The sequence below is a fragment of the Haliaeetus leucocephalus genome, unplaced genomic scaffold (assembly GCF_000737465.1).
Source record: "Haliaeetus leucocephalus isolate CR32 unplaced genomic scaffold, Haliaeetus_leucocephalus-4.0 Scaffold517, whole genome shotgun sequence".
Lineage (NCBI taxonomy): Eukaryota > Metazoa > Chordata > Aves > Accipitriformes > Accipitridae > Haliaeetus > Haliaeetus leucocephalus.
In genome coordinates, this window is record NW_010972953.1 from 4,128,102 (window position 1) to 4,143,759 (window position 15,658).

Consider the following 15,658-nt stretch of genomic DNA (forward strand, 5'->3'; position numbering starts at 1 on the left):
TTACCACAGTTATACTTAGTCCCTGCTTGGTGTTTTGCAGTGCTTTTCAAGCCTTAATTAGCCCTTACATGTTTGGCAGGTGGTAGGGTAGATATTCTCCACCTTTGATCAGCCCTCATGGCCTCCCTTTAAACTATATGTTGAGAAGAAAGCTGTTCCCTTTTCTCCTCCACGCGGTAGCTTGCCAGGATGCTGAAGGAGAGCAGGGCCATGGGACATGTGCAAATGGGTGAATCTTGTGCATGTGCCAGGGGGCCCCATCTGTTACTCGTAGGTTCCCCACTTGCCTGACTTGGAGCTTTTCACCCTTTACAATCCTCATTCAGCTTGTGATTGGGACCACGTATCTGTCACTTCTTGGCCATAGTCCATGGGCTCACAGTCGATACCTTGTGTTGGGGTCAGAGGAGCCCCAGGCTGCAGTGGCAGCTCTTCTCTTCTGCCCTGTGCTCTGCAGCGGGTTCAGAGAGGGCTGCCCTTTGCCTGGCAGGAGGATCCTGGCTGGCAGCTCCGCGGGTAGCCTGGCAGGCTTTTGTACCTTTTAGTTCCTTTGGTTGTTGAGATTGGCGTATGTCTTCCAAAGTGTTCCCCCCCTGGCCCGGTGAACACACATTAAACCTCCAAATGAGCCTTTGGAATTGAAACTCTTGCTGCAAGTGGCTACAATGAACCCCTAAGCTAGCAGGCAGCAGGGACGAGTCAGGGATGGGAGAAGAGGATGAGCCCTTCTATTCAGATTAGCTACCCCAGACTAGAACAAGCTGCTGTGGGCTTTATCTGTGGTTTTTAGAGATAACACTACCATTAATTCTCATTAAGGCCCTTCTGAGACTATTGCTTGAATGGTCTTGTTCCTCCAGACTGGCATTAAAGCACATTCCCACTGAGGCTGTGGGAGTACAGTGTGCATACAATGCCATCTCCTCTCTCTGGAGTGCTCCATTCAGCACCTTTCACAAGAATTATGTTAATTAATGTTACATTTGTTAGTGATTTCTGCGGCAGTGTTCACAAGCGAGTGGATGGATGCTTGTTCCTCTGGGTGGGTGGAAGTAGGAACAGAGCAGCCTTGTTGCCTACATGGATGTCTCCATTCTTCTTATGCACAAAAGAGCAAATACACTTGTGGCTTGGGACGGGGTGGTACAGGCCCTCCTTCAGCTCAAGAAGAGATGAACCTTTGTATTGCTACCATGAGCTGCTGCTTCTGGTGTGCTGCTGTTCTCTCACAGATGAAACTCCAGGCAGAGGCCCTGCACTTGCTGTCACAAGAGCTGCCATGAAGTCCTTCAGTTAGAAATGCCCCTAGACAAGCATCCATAAGTTCTGCCGGAGGTCCCAGTTCTTCCCACTGCTCCCAGTGGAGGGTTCCTCTTTCCCATTCAGAATGGCCATGGGCTCTCACTGGGCAGTGTAGGAGCTGGTGGGGATCGCAGAGCTGTGTCCAATAGACACACCTCCCCTTTTGGCCATCAGTGAAGTGACATTGCCTCTCCCGAGAGAGGTGTATCTCCACTCTAAGCCAGTTTTGCAGCAGGATCAGGGGGAGCTTTTCATAGCACGCAGGGCCTTAGATTAGTGGAGACAGGTAGAATCTCAGACATGGAGTCCTGCTTAAAAGTCATTGCTACCATTTCTGGGTACTTTCAGAAGGGTTTCTTTTGAGGGTTTCTTGGTTGCTACTTTAAAGCTCCCTCAGAGAGAGTACAATGAGGCTGAAACCAGTAATTTAGAGAGGGGAGTGTCTGCAAGAGTCAAAAGTGACAGAGTGGGTTTTGATTACTTTTCCTTTTGAAGCTGCTTCCCCTTTGATTATATCCCTCACATTATAATGTGTAGATGTGGAAAGGTGATTATTTTTTAACATCTCTCAAAAGCAGCATGTCAAGCAAATATCACCACCTTTATAAATGGGTGCATATATAGTGTAATAAACATGCTAGGGTACATATAGCACCATCTTTTGACAGCTGAGTATAATCAGAGCCATTGGACATTGTATCACAAACTCTGTCATGATCTGATGAAGCAAATTGAGCAGGAAGGAGGATGCTCCTGTAGCAAAGAAGTAACATGCCAGTGTGCACAGGGGGGTCAATGTCCTTCCTAGATGTGCTCTCTGTCCTGGCAAGCGACAGAGTCGCACCAGCAAAGTCCTGATGCCTGGTTTATTCTTTGCATAGTTGTGGAGGGGAAGGAGGTTCTTTTTTATCATACTCGTGAGACGGCTGAAGCTGACACCTGATAGCTCTTGGTATTGCGATAGACTTCGTTAGCTGCAGGAAAAAGTCAGCCATGCATTTTGCAATTGCTTCAAAGCTGGTGCAGAAGAAAGGAAACATCGACAAGACCCTTGTACAAAACACACAGCCTGCAGTTCTTCAGATACAGAGTGTTTAGGGGAATATTTAAAACAAATGTTTAAAATAACACAAAGACAAACCAGCAGGGAAGCAAGGTTTGCCCTCCACTTTGTCAAATACAGGGGAGGAAAGCTAAGCAACTCCAAGCTATGCTTTAGCAAAGATCCGAGCATGTTCCTAATCCCTGATGCAATTCATGTATTTAAAGGCCTTACTTGCTAAAAACATAAAAGGCTCTGTCAATTCAAGCAATATTTTTCACTTCAATTAATCATCCCAGAAAATTGTAACTTTATTGTCTCTTTGTCTCTGTTTAGTTTGAGCAAATCCAACTCTTCTCATTGTCTCTCTGCAGATTATGAAAGGCTTTGTGGATTATATCATCAAATTAAATCAAGCCTGTTAGTGTTACTCTCAGAATATCACAGTAATGGGCTGTGCCTCAGGCAGCATTGCCCTTCCTTCCCTTTTTAAAACGTTTTGCCTGCGTCCGTGTTGCTCTGAGCTGGTATGTCTCTCCTTGCTAATAGGAAAGTGTATAAAAATCACATAATCGTTAATATTGAAGAATCATTAAGGTTGATAAAAGCAGCTCTGACTGCGATGATGTTGTTTTTCATGGTGACTGCTTTTGGAAAACATGCCATACAAACATCAGCTCAGCTGTTTTTTAGAACCCACCAGTTGATCTAGTGGCTGTTTGACTCCATCTATTGCACTCTCAGAGATAGCTCCAGTTAGATGATAATTTTGCAAGCCTGCAGGAATAAATGGATTTCTAGAGGCTGTCTTTACTGCCTTCATCCCTTTTCCACAGCCCCTGTTTTTGATGCAGACAGCATCCGAAAGCCAGCAATCTGTAGTTGAGCAGTAAAGTCTTGGTTGGGTTTTCATTAAAGCAATGATGTGCTGACTGGCTGAAAAGTGTCAAAACTGCAATCTTGTAACATCAACAAAATAAGGCAAGATGCCTTTCTTACGGGAGAGGAATGCTGAAAGCATAAATGAGCCCTGTATGAAATTGGTGGATCTGAGCACTTCTCTGAGGAAAAGGTATGATGTACTTCAGACACGGTCACTTTTTTTCTTAATAAGAAAAGACCAAAGTCTTAAGGTTCATGACACATGACTCACCTTTGCCTTCCTCTTTCCTCTGCAGTAGTTCCTTGACAGTGCATCCAGCTGGGTTTTCCTCTCTTAAATAGAACTAGAATTGAAGTAACACTGAAGGTATTGCAAAAGTGCCAAGCCAATCTGAGCATGCAATAAAAGGCTGGGAAAGCTGGGGGAATTTGGGGTAGTATTTTAAAGTCTGTTAGTGAGAAGAAGGAACTGACCTGAGCCAAATAGAAATATGTCTCGGGAAAACCCCTGGGCATAAGCAGCGTGTGTGAGTCTTTGTGGTTACACTGGAAAGGGAGATGATAGGGACAGAGCCGGTACAAGCAGTTTCTCCTGCAGAAACAAAACCTGAACCTCATCCAAGCATCATTGCTGACAGACTCCAAGAGGTCTGACTGTCAGGGGGTGGGTAGGAATATGGCTGCAACTGAGCAGTGTGGGGGGGGCTGCACATGCAGATTGCTGATGGCAGTAGGGAGGCAGCTTCACGCCTATGTCCCTGGTGTGTTACATCCGCAGAGGGATAGCTGATGATGATTCCAAACTGGAATCCTCCACATGAGGATTTGAGTTTGCTGAGTTACCCAGGGAAGCAATGGCCTTTGTAATTTAAGCACAAAGGGTTTTGAGTCACAATGTGCTTCATACCCTTTGCTTTTCCGTGTTAGGAATACTTTTAGGGAAAGCTAACAGAAGTGAAACGCCAGCACTGAGATGTTCCAAACCCAGGGTTGTTAACATCTCTAGTTTCATTTAATCTCAACTGCTACAAGATTGTCTGTCTACATACCCTGCATAGTTGTCGTGGCATGGCATCCACATCATTCTGTCTCACTGGAAGTTCTCCTATAGTCCATTTGTGTAAGACAACGCTTGGCATGCAATTTTTTTACATGAATGACGTGCTTGGTCCAAGTACTTGGGTGGCATTTGCTTCATCTGCATGTGTCCCATTGCCATCTGCTGGAGAACGGTGAGCATGCTCACAGGGACTGTTCTGTTAGCCAAAGGAAGGGAGCTGTCCCTAGAGTCACCCACTCTTTGTTCAGGATTCATTGAGATTAGTTTCTGGTCTCTCTGCTGCCAGATGAGGCTGTGTTTTGTATATGTGGTGGTAGCGGGAAACCCTGGGTCATGGCATGGTGTAAAAGTACTTTGTGCCCCAGATAACAAACATTGCATCAGGGCAGAATGATCAAACTCCTGTCTTGGATTCTCTTGCACAATAAAAATACAATTCTCTCACTTAGAAGAGGGTTATGCTTGTAACTGGCTTAGAAAGAGGCTGAATTTAGATTTACAGCTGAACAAAGGTTAGGGGTGGAATTGCCTAACCATTTTGGCCAAGACAAGACTGGAAAACAAGGCCAAGGCTTGCAGTCATGTCTAGTGGCTTACAGTGTGGACCTTGAGCTGTTCCTTGGGGCTATTCTTTCAGAAGTGTCAGGCCTTTGAAAATTGGGCCTCTCCAAATCAGCCCTTTTTGGGTAGCAGAGCTCACTAGTCCTGTTAGCAGATCTCAGCCTAGTCCATGTCCAGTCTGGATCCCATCCAAACATCCCCAGTATTGGGACTGGAAGCTGCTTCCTGTCCCAGCTCCTGCAGATTGATTTAGAACCAAAGACTGCATGAATGAGGCTTCATCATGCTGTTCTGTTTGAAATGCAGGAGGCCTTCGAGGAGCTACGGTGGTAGACGCCTTAGATACTCTGTACATCATGGAACTCGAGGAGGAATTCCAAGAAGCAAAGAAGTGGGTGGAGAAAAGCTTTGACTTGAATGTGGTGAGTCAGTTACTGGGAATGCCCGCATGTGTCACCGAAAATGCTGCGTGTTTGGCCAGTTCTGATCACAGTCTTCTGTAAGAGTCATTTGGGGAGGGGAACTATGAAGTCTGTGGGGGAAGAAACCACTCAACTCTGATTATTTTTTTTTAAGGCCAAAGGGACTACTGTGATGATTCACCCCACCTTCTGCCTATACATGGCACAGGGTTCCAGCAAGGGGCCACCAGATCAGACTCCCAGTGTCTGGCTGAAAATGAGATTTAGTGTTTAGTGTTTTTTGTGTTTTGGTCTGGGTTATAAAACTAGCTGTAATTATTGGATACTCCAAGGAAGTTTTGTTTCATCTCAGCTAACTGTCTGCCTGTGATAAGACAAGTTTTCTTCTTACAAGCTATAGATTAAGATTGAAAATGCTGATCTCCTTGACTGGGCCCTTTGTTGGGACTTGTGCAGTGGAAACGTGGCACCTCGGCAGCAAAGTCGGAGCACATAGTGAGCCTAGATTTGGAATGAAGGGCATCATCTCAAGATGGCCAGAGATCCTTGCTGTGTGTGGCCCCTGAGGCTTTCCTAGCCACTTCTTCTTAGAGCTAGTGTTAGACTTGCTGGGACTCTGGGTGCAACACATGCCTTGCAGTGCTATCGAATGAAGGATGCTGTCCTTTATCTCACTTTGTGGCCGGGGCCCCTTGCCTTAGCTCTGACTGTTGGTCTCCAAGCCAGCTCTTGCATTTCTTGTGGGAGAGCTGATGGGATCTCATCAGTGGCATATGGAGAATGTTAAAACCAGAGTGCAGTTCAAACTTTTTTTTAATGCCAGCCTAGCTGCCTGTTGCGAAAAACGGTTCTCCCCATGGGAACAATGCATGCAGCTGCCTTTATAGAAAAGCATCCTTTGGGAGGGCACAACTGGCATTCATATATTCATAAAAGGAAGACCACATCTGATAAATTTGGTGAATGCTCTCAGTACGTTACTGAATCGATAAACAAGGGACAAAATCAACTGGGAGATAATTTATCTGGATTTCATAAAAGCTTTTAATCTTGGCTTGCAGAATGGATTGATCTGCAAAGACAAGAATGAATGCTATGGATTGATCGGTGGAGTCAGAAAGCACAGCAGAGGGAGAGAAGGAGGGAAATTAATTAAAAATTGGCTCTATACAAGGAACTCTTAATAGTCCAGAAAAGTGAGGCAGGGACTCCAAGGCCCACAAGCTCTGTTTGAAACTGAGTGCTGTGATCTGTCTCATGCAATTTCAGTCATCATCTCAAGAATACACTTGCTCTGATTTGTAACCTGCAGGTATTTGGAAGGGGCAGGCTAGTGCAGAGGTTCACGTGCCCCTTTGCTCATGGAAAGTGCTGTGTTGGTGGAAGATCTTTCTGGGTTTTGGCTCTATGCATTTGTGTGAGGGTAGGAATCATTCATCATGCAGATTCAATGGCCAGGAGCATGTATTTTTTAAAGGCACATTTTGAATGCAATCGTTTTGACATTTGCTGATCATCAGCTGAGTAGGTAGAGCAAAACTTGTTCCAGGTGAGTGGGTTCTTGAGCGATTCAGTGAACCATATCCATCTGTGTCTGCTGTCTGTGGTGGGGGGGCACATGGACAACACACAGTTTGTCTTTCCATAAGCACACCCATGACAGGCACTCTCTAGGCAGTGGTCCTCTCAGAGCCTGCAGACTGGGGTGAGTCTTTGAATGACAGAAAATATTTAGCTAATGCGGGAAGTGCATTACATCTAGCTAATGCAGTGCCCTCTTCACAAGAAAATGGAGAAAGTAATTTTTCCATGTGTCTGTACAATTTTCTCTTTAAATAAAACATTTCAAGGGGCAAATTTTTGCCCTAAACTAACTCACAGCTTTTTGCAAGGCATAGCCCAAGATGGGGTTGGATGGATGGACAATACATCTGCCCTAACTGATTTACATATTGTCAGCTGGTGATAAATGACCAATTTGGGTGTTTCTCTTCCCTTCAGGCTCCACCTGTCACTGTACAGCAAATAAAGTGCTGTGAGATCTTAGACAAAAAGCTGTGTTACACTGTGGGTGAGGACTGGGAGACTTAAGTATCTACCTACAATCTGTTCCCCTTAGCTGCCATTTGTGTGTGCAGACTTTGCAGTCAAGTATATCATTATGTATTTTCAGAACGGAGAAGCATCCTTGTTTGAGGTGAACATCCGCTATATTGGAGGACTGTTGGCTGCATACTACTTAACTGGAGAAGAGGTTTGTTTCAGCAGCTCTGCATGTCTCATGTAGTCACCAATAATGAACTGAAAGGGTTCTCCAGCAGCTTTTCTCTGAGCATCAGATAATCCCTCCATAACAACAGGCTAAACCTATCATTTTTATGAATATCGAAATGCCACTAATGTTCTTTTAATTAAGTCTCGCATAATTACCTTGCACACACCGTGCATGGCTCATTTGCAAAGATCTTTTCTCCTGTGGGCAATTCTAGCAAGACATGTTTTTGGTTGGACACATTGCTTCCCAGTGAAATGCCATTTGCAGTCATCTTTGTCTTTGTACTTGTTCCTTTGTATTCTAAACATAGCCAATATTTCATCAAACATCATTCCAGATTCTGCCTCGGACTAAGGAGGGCAACTGGTTAGTGACTCTACTTGGCCAGTCTCTCCATAGCAGTAGTTTCTAAGATAAAGTGCCCTGGGGTACCAGAAAGGAGGGTGGCAAACTGCCAGGGCAGGGTATCCGCATCCTGCCAACTCATGTGACAAGGTGATATAGCTCCACAAAATGTCTCCTTGACCGGTAGATGTGGGCTAGGTGTCAGAGCCTCTCCTGCAGTGTGGTAGAGCACCCGTTCAGTGGATGCTCCCATCCCCCAGGAGTCCTGGCTAAAGCAGGAGGCTCTCGCTTCACTTTTCTTCTTTCTCTCCAGCCCAGCAGAGGCCAGGGCTTAATGCCATAATCTGTTTTGTAATGTGACTGGACTGGAATTTTACAGCTGGCTGTAGAGAGATGAAGAGATTATTCCTTTGCCCTGGAAGTCTTAGGCGAGCAGAAAGTCTGATTCAAGGGGGAGTTTTGTGAGTGAAGGAACTGGAAGACTGGCTCTTAAATGAGAACTTAGCTTTCATGCCATACAGTGACCGTGGCTGGGTGCTGTCCACCATAATAGGATGGGATGGCTCATCACTGCATAGTGCCACCATTGATCCGTGGAGTCACAGGAGCAGCTCTGTTACTTTAGTTGCATTTTAAATGAGTTCCAGGAATGACTTCTCTCTGTGACTTCCCTCCAGGGAAAACTCTCAAAGACTCAGTGCCCCGTCTCAGGGCCTGTCTCAGTCACAACTTCAACAGGCTTCAGATCAACAGAGCAAAAAGAAACCACATTAAACCATAAAACTCCAGCAGTGACCTCTTGAAGTGCAGTCAGCAGTGGTGCTCAGCAGCCAGGGCAGTGCCTGTCTCATACCCAGTCAGTGTCACCAGGCTGAAAGGCAAAAATCAAGTCCTTGTCTCTTGCTTTCCCTTCTGAACCAAACCCCTATCTCCTTGTGAGTGTATCAAAGGTCTGCAAGCCCACAGGAGAGCTCAGGTTTCCTCAGTGCTGTATTTTTAGAGCAATAAATTCCTGCTTTCTGAGAACTACTATGACAGCTTGGGCTGGTGGAGGGGGGCTAGACGTAAAAGGCTTGTGCTTTATCTCCTAAGTCACTTACAGGCTTCCCTTGATCAGGACTAATCTCTGGAGCAAAGATTAGTGCTTGTATCAGTTTGTCCCCAAATAATTGTGTATGGTGGCTTTGTACTGCAAGCCACCATAAGCTATAATTTGATTTGAAAGCCCAGAACTGAGGCATTACAAATGGAAAAGGAGCAGCTTAGCCATGAAACCGTGAATCCTTCCTGGAAAAGAGTTGCAAGTAAAAGATTGTTCATTGGAAATCATGGTTTTTTTACGACAGGAGATGACACAAGCTAGGCAAACCCATGTTGTAAATCTAACAATGTTTCACCCTAGAAAGATTTCTTCTGATTTTAATTCAGTCATTTCACCTCCCTCTGTCCTCTGCCACCCTGGGAAAAGGGAAGAATTTGTACCCAAAGAGTAGTCTTTGTATCAGTTCAGATCACAGAAATTTGCTGCTGAGGTATTTGAGGTGTTCTGAGCTCTGCAGCTCTGGCTGCTCTCGTCCAGGCTGAGGGTTTGGCAGGGGACTTGGGACTGGTTTAATGTAGATTTTTAGAGGACATTCAGATAGATACCAAAGTTCAGCATGACTTTTGGTTCAGATCTATCATGCAGTGGAACTAGGGCAGCAGCATACCTGAAACAGGAGATTCTTATAGTGCAGCAGTTTTAGTTTTTTATAATGGTGTGTTTGAAAAAGTGGATTTGAAAGAATCCAGTGTGACTAGTATTCACAAGCAGTCCATCAAATATTTATCCTCTCTTCTTCTTTTAACAGGTGTTCAAGAGTAAAGCTCTGGAACTTGGAGAGAAACTTTTGCCAGCTTTTAACACCCCCACTGGTATCCCACGTGGCGTCATAAATCTGGGCAGGCAAGACACACGTCCTTACAAGCATGTCATTTTATTACTGAATGTTTGTAAAAGACCAGGATTCAAGCAGGAACAGCAGCAGTTCCTCAGAGGTGCCCCCCTCTAGTGCAGATTCTTCGAGGTCATTTGTTTTGCCAACTCAAAACCAAGAGGTGCCTTGGCAGAGATTGCAGGTGACTCAAGTTAAACCCAGCTGTGTTTTATTAATTTTGGGCTATCCGCAGTTTCTTCCTCTACCTCTTGGCACGGCTCCCTGCTGCAATAGCATTTTCCTCGCTCTCATTTTCTTTGAAAGGTTATTTGTAGTCTGCACATAGCATGCAGTGCTCTGTATTTTTGCAGTGTGCCCAACTAGATGCATGTGAATTTATTCAGGCTCCATGTTTGGAAAAATTGGGAAAGGAACTGGATGGGACTGGCTGACAGTTTTGCTGCTAGAAAGGGGGGATTATACAGATCCTCTAGTTTTCTCCCTGCCAGCAGCGCTCAGCCAGGTGTGTATCCTTCACTTAGAGCCACAACATTTCATGTCAGGTAGGTGGTGTTCTCATGCTGGAGGGGAGATTTGAGGCGGCTGGGTTAAATACCATGCTGAAGGTCTCTCGGCAAGCAGATACAAACCTGGGAGCTGGACTCCCAGTGTCTCATTCTTGCTAGTAGACAGCATTTCCTGCCAAAAAGGGCTCATTGGCTCATTTTGATGCCTACAAACAAATCCCCCAGGGTAAAAGCTGCATGCCGGCTGAAACAGAGACAGCAGGAAATGTGGGTTAACAAAAGCCTTTCGTCCTCACCTCTTGCAAAACTCAGAGCAGCAGCCATGAAAATCATAATTCGTCTCTTAGCCCAAATCTCTTCTTTGGCTCATGTCTCTGTGAAGTGCAAGACTTTAAAATGTTTGGCTCACACTGATCCATTGCTCAAATATCACTGTCACCCTTCAGTTGTCTTACCTGTACGTGATCCCAGTGAAAATTTGAGCCACCACCACAACTTTAATTGTCTCTTTTTACAGAAGAGACATTCTGCTTCCTCTGTGGCTGATAAAGACTCCGCATAGACTAACCTTTCACAGAAATGCCAAACCCTCCCCTGCCCTTTGTGAAGACAATTGAAACAGACTGTGTCTGCCTAGACATTCCCCAAATGTTTTGCTGATGACCTTGACTAAGAGCAAAGAAAATCAAAATAACACTGAGCCCACAATCCAGAACCCATATTACTGGCTTGAGCTCTGGCTTCAGGGCCATGAAACTTCTGTGAGGGCTCGGAGTATCAATTGATTCAGGAGCAAGGATGAAGCAAGCTCAATCTGTAGTCTGACTACTGCAGGAACATAATGAACAGCCAAAGGCTGTAAACCCAAAGGGGAAGGGAGTTATTCAGTGCGAGTGTGTGGAAGTAGAAGCAGAAGAGAGTAAGGTGATGCTGTGAGAGCATGCTGACCCAAATGTCAGGACCAAATCAAAGCCCAGAAGAGTTTTGCAAGAAGGAATTCTCTCTCCAATTCTGCTTTTGCAAGGATGTGCTAATTCCAGAGAGACCTCATCATCTCAAACAGAGGAGAGTCTTGCAGCATGTGTAGGCTTTTGTTGGTGGTAGCTTGGGGGGGTGGGTTAAAAATGACATTGAGAAATTTGAAACAAACAAAAGCTGGCATTAAGTCAATTCTGCATGTACATTTTTGAGGACCCAAGTACAAAGACACCCACCTCTCCCAGCTCTTCCCATAGCCAACTGGCTTTATCTCTTCCTATCACATCACACCACCTTTTCCTCTTGTGTCCCCTCTCCACTGATGTGCTTCCCTGTGGCCTTCTGTTTTCACAGAGGCACTGTATCATATCTCACACAGGCTTGTTTTCCATCCTGCTGGTCCAACTGCCACATTGTCTGCCAGGTCCTAGAGTACATTGTCTTCTCAAGCTGCTACTCTGTGCTCTCTGCCTGTGTGTTGCACTGTGATTTCTCTCCCCATGCCTCCTGTTCCAGGTCCCTGGCCCCTGCTTTCCTTCACATCTCCCCTAAACCCTCTGTACCTCCAGATTTTACTTTGTCATCCTCTCCTGATCTCTTTCTTGACTTGGCACTGTTGTGCTGCTTTGGATCTCCGTGAGAGAAGATGATGCTACCATTTTCAGTCCATGCTTGCACTGGGCGGTGTTTAAGGAAGACCCACTTCTCTGGTGGATGAAGAGAGCTCTGGGCATTTTCTTTTGTCTTGAAGACCAAGGTCTTTTAAAGGCTAGTTTCCTCTGAGATGTTATAAAACAGGCCAGCTGTGAAGACCCAGTTTGTCCAGTCTGTAGTGCTGAAAAAATGTTTTCCTGCAGGGGGTCATTTCAGGCTGCTCTTTAACCCAAGGACACATTGCAGACATACTCTGTTTCCTCCAGACCACCTCTCCTTGAGTTTTGCTGTGATTTGTAACCCAGAGCTTGGGTTCCTGGCAGCACGGTCCTTGCAGGCAGGGCCTGGCTGTGCGTTTGGGACGGAAGTTCCCGGGGGAGGGTTGTGTTGGCTGCTGTGACCCCACATAGCTGCTGTCACAACAAACACGGCCCTATTTGGCTGCTTCCAAGCACTCCTCATTTGAACTAGCTCAGAAGGCAGTTTCTGTTTGTGAGATCGTATTTGTTACAACTCCCTTCAGTGCAGTAAATAAAGAAAAAGTAATTGACTCTTTATAGATATGAGAACACCATGGGATTGTTTAGCACACCAATCCCAGGGCTAGCTGCTGCCAGGTTCAGCAGATCTGTCCAATGCTGTATTAATATCAACATTAACCTGGTCAGACTGGAGGACCTTTCTGCCTGCACAGGGAGGTCTCTGCCATAAAAACTCAATGTTATTGGGGTACCCATTTTAGCTGCATACAGTGTTTTCAAATGAAAAACTTGGTGATACAGCCTCCTGACAGTTTGCAGGGAAGGCTGACGTTTGGCAGTGACTGAGCAATTTGAAACAGCGTGAACATATTGCTTATCTAATGGCTCTTTTTGTCTGGAGGCGAAACAAACAGCTCTGGACCTGAAATGGTTTTCCGTATATCACATGGAGGGGAAACTTTTTTTTCACTCTCAGAAAGATCATTAGTTTTAGCCTCCTGGAAACAACAGAAACCCTTTTCTTCTAATAGCCAAGCTTTCAGGCGCCATCTAGTGTTACCCCCGCCCCCCTATCACTGGAAACCTCATCAGTATCAACCGCAAACAGCGCTCGCAGAGAGACGTGAAAATCAAAGCCACGTCACTGAGATGGCTCAGCCAAGCTTCCCTGGGCCAGCACCTGGAGAGGCTGTTTGGGGACCAAGGCTTAAGGATGTAGGGCATTTTCATGTCTGTGTAGATTTCAGAGAGGCACAGAGCTGTAATCTGTAGCAGTGGGATACAAGAAGGAAGTAGTCTAACGTAAAACCAAATCCAAGGGTGAGGCTGTTAGTGCTTGGAAGAGCCTCTATCCTGCCATGTCCTTTGGGTAGTTTTCTTTCAGATTTAAGAGAGAAGTGATGCCCTCCTCATGCCCAGAATTGGCTCCTAGCTCTTCTCCACGGATGATTTCTATCCATCCCTGCCCTTTGCATGGATTTGGCAGGGTGAGGGGAGACAAACAGAAACTGAGAAGGGATCCCAGTACATCAAAAGTAGGGGCAGAGGCGCCTTGTATAACTGGCTTCTTCAGGTGGTGTTTGCCACCTTCTGTAGTTTTATGCTGGCCCTCCTGTTCTTGCAAGGCGCATGAGATGATGAGCACCAGTAGGGTGCTCTCAGAGTCAGATTTGTCTTGTGCAGTTGTTAAAGAGTCCCTTTTTTTTTTGCATTACAGTCAGGTTTGCCCAGTGGCATCTTTCCCTTAGTGCTGATGTTGCTGTATCCCCTTGCAAGCAAGCACATGCTGGGAGTTCCAGTGTCAAGTATACATAAAGAGCATGAGATCTTGTTGAAACAAGGTGCTTAGGGACAGTCTGGATTCTCCATAAAATAAGAGACTTGTTGGACTTGTGGGACATTTGAGATACGAGAGTTCAGCCCAGGCAACTTACAGACACATTTTATCCCAAAGTATCTTGTGTAGGGCAGGTTGTCAGTGTTCTTCCAAAGTTTGCTTTAAGCTGATCTGTTTGGGAGGGATTACTCTCCCACAAAAAATGCACTTTCCCAGTATGTGCCGTCCATGTGTTTGCCCTATCCTAAACAATCCTCTGTAAAACTACTGCTCCATCCCACTAGAACTGTTCCATGTGAGAGTCCTAAAAATCTATGTACTTCCTTTACACGGCCCCCGTTGAGACCTGGGTGTGCAGCGCATGCACATAGCAAAGGCAGGATCTGCACTGGGACGATGGGGGGACCTCAGGCTTTGGCTGTGTTTTCCTGGCAATGAAGACTCCCTTTTCTCTCCTTGCAGTGGCATGAGTTGGAGTTGGGGTTGGGCATCTGCCGGAAGCAGCATCTTAGCAGAATTTGGTACCTTGCACTTAGAATTCCTGCACCTCTCGGAGCTCTCTGGCAACCCGGTGTTTGCAGAAAAGGCAAGTACTTCCCCACTTGGTCTTTAGTGTTTGGTCTCTTCATACTCCTGAGGTGCTGGAGCAGAGCAGCACTTTTGTCTGCCTGCAGCAGACAATGTGGCATCAAAGTGTTCCTTCTTTCCAATACCAGTACAACTCACCAGAGGAGAAACCTTCCAGAGCGGGACGCGGGTTCAGAAACCTGTGCCTTGCAGACTGCAGAGGTCGCCAGGCCTCAGAGCATCCTATGCACCAGCTCACTGAAAAGGTTACAGAGAGCTCCTGTTGGAGATCCTGTCACACCAATAGGCCCTGGGAAGGCAGCTACCCCTGTGTTTTCTTTGGTCATTTACATTTGCTGTAGCCCTTTCACCCAGCTCTCCATCACTTGCAGCCACTGGGGAGATGGGGATGTTTTTCCCAATGTCTCAGTTGTGTGAAGCCGTAGCAAAAACTTACTCAGACAAGGACACAGCCAAAATCAAACCATATGTTGGATGCAAACTACAAAGATAATTGTTAATTCTGATGTCCTAATACTAGTGCCTTGTACTTGCAGACCTTTTTACACTAAGCAGGCAGTAAATGTTATGCTCCAGCCAGCAAGATTTCTGCTGAGGTTTCTTGTGTAGGAAAGGCCTGACAGTTGACATATTGGATTCCTTTTGTGTAACTTGTAACTGAAAATCTATTAATATTATACATTACCTTGAGCTTTTTTTTTTCCACAAGTGATCTTGTAGTGCATGTGAGAGGAACTTAATAAATATGCTGTTGGATACCGGCAAGTCATTAGCTTTCGCTGCACATCCCTGAGGAACCAGCTTTGAGGGAGACAAATTGTTCCAGTTAGAATCCAAACTGCCCCCATGAGCCCAAAGGAAATGGGGCCTGTCCAGAGTCCCACAGTGGGGTGAAAACAGACAGTGGTTCTAGGATTGCCAGTAAAAAGCTCAAAATGGTACTTTTCCAGGATATTTCCAGTGCTGGTCTGTCAGTTGTGAAAAAACAAGAAAAAAAATTGAAGAAGAGACAGGAAGAAAGAGAAGGAAGAAGGTGGGAGAGCAAAATGGAGAATAGGATGGAGTGTATGGAAAGGAATAAGGTTGGGGTGAGCAAGAGGAGTGTCGCAGAGGGTGAAGGAAAACTAGAAACGCAGGAAACTCTGTAAGGAAGATAAAGAAAGACTGGTGATTTGAAGTAAAGGAGACAAGCTAAGGGGGGAGCAGAGAAAAGACCAGTAAAGGGAACAGTGGTATTGAAAGAAAATGTGTGAGAAGGAAATGGGGGGGGGGGGGGGGGGGGGCGAAG

General features: G+C 45.7%; 1 protein-coding gene across 1 annotated transcript in view; it reads left to right on the forward strand.

Annotated features, from left to right (window-relative positions):
• MAN1C1 (mannosidase, alpha, class 1C, member 1) overlaps window positions 1-15,658 on the forward strand; it is a 65,196-nt gene that overhangs the window by 38,245 nt on the left and 11,293 nt on the right. Inside the window, exons 4-7 of the mRNA XM_010576350.1 lie at window positions 5,154-5,269; window positions 7,443-7,523; window positions 9,740-9,834; window positions 14,254-14,368. Of these exons, the coding sequence (XP_010574652.1) occupies window positions 5,154-5,269; window positions 7,443-7,523; window positions 9,740-9,834; window positions 14,254-14,368 (407 nt within the window). The remainder of the gene's footprint in view (window positions 1-5,153; window positions 5,270-7,442; window positions 7,524-9,739; window positions 9,835-14,253; window positions 14,369-15,658) is intronic.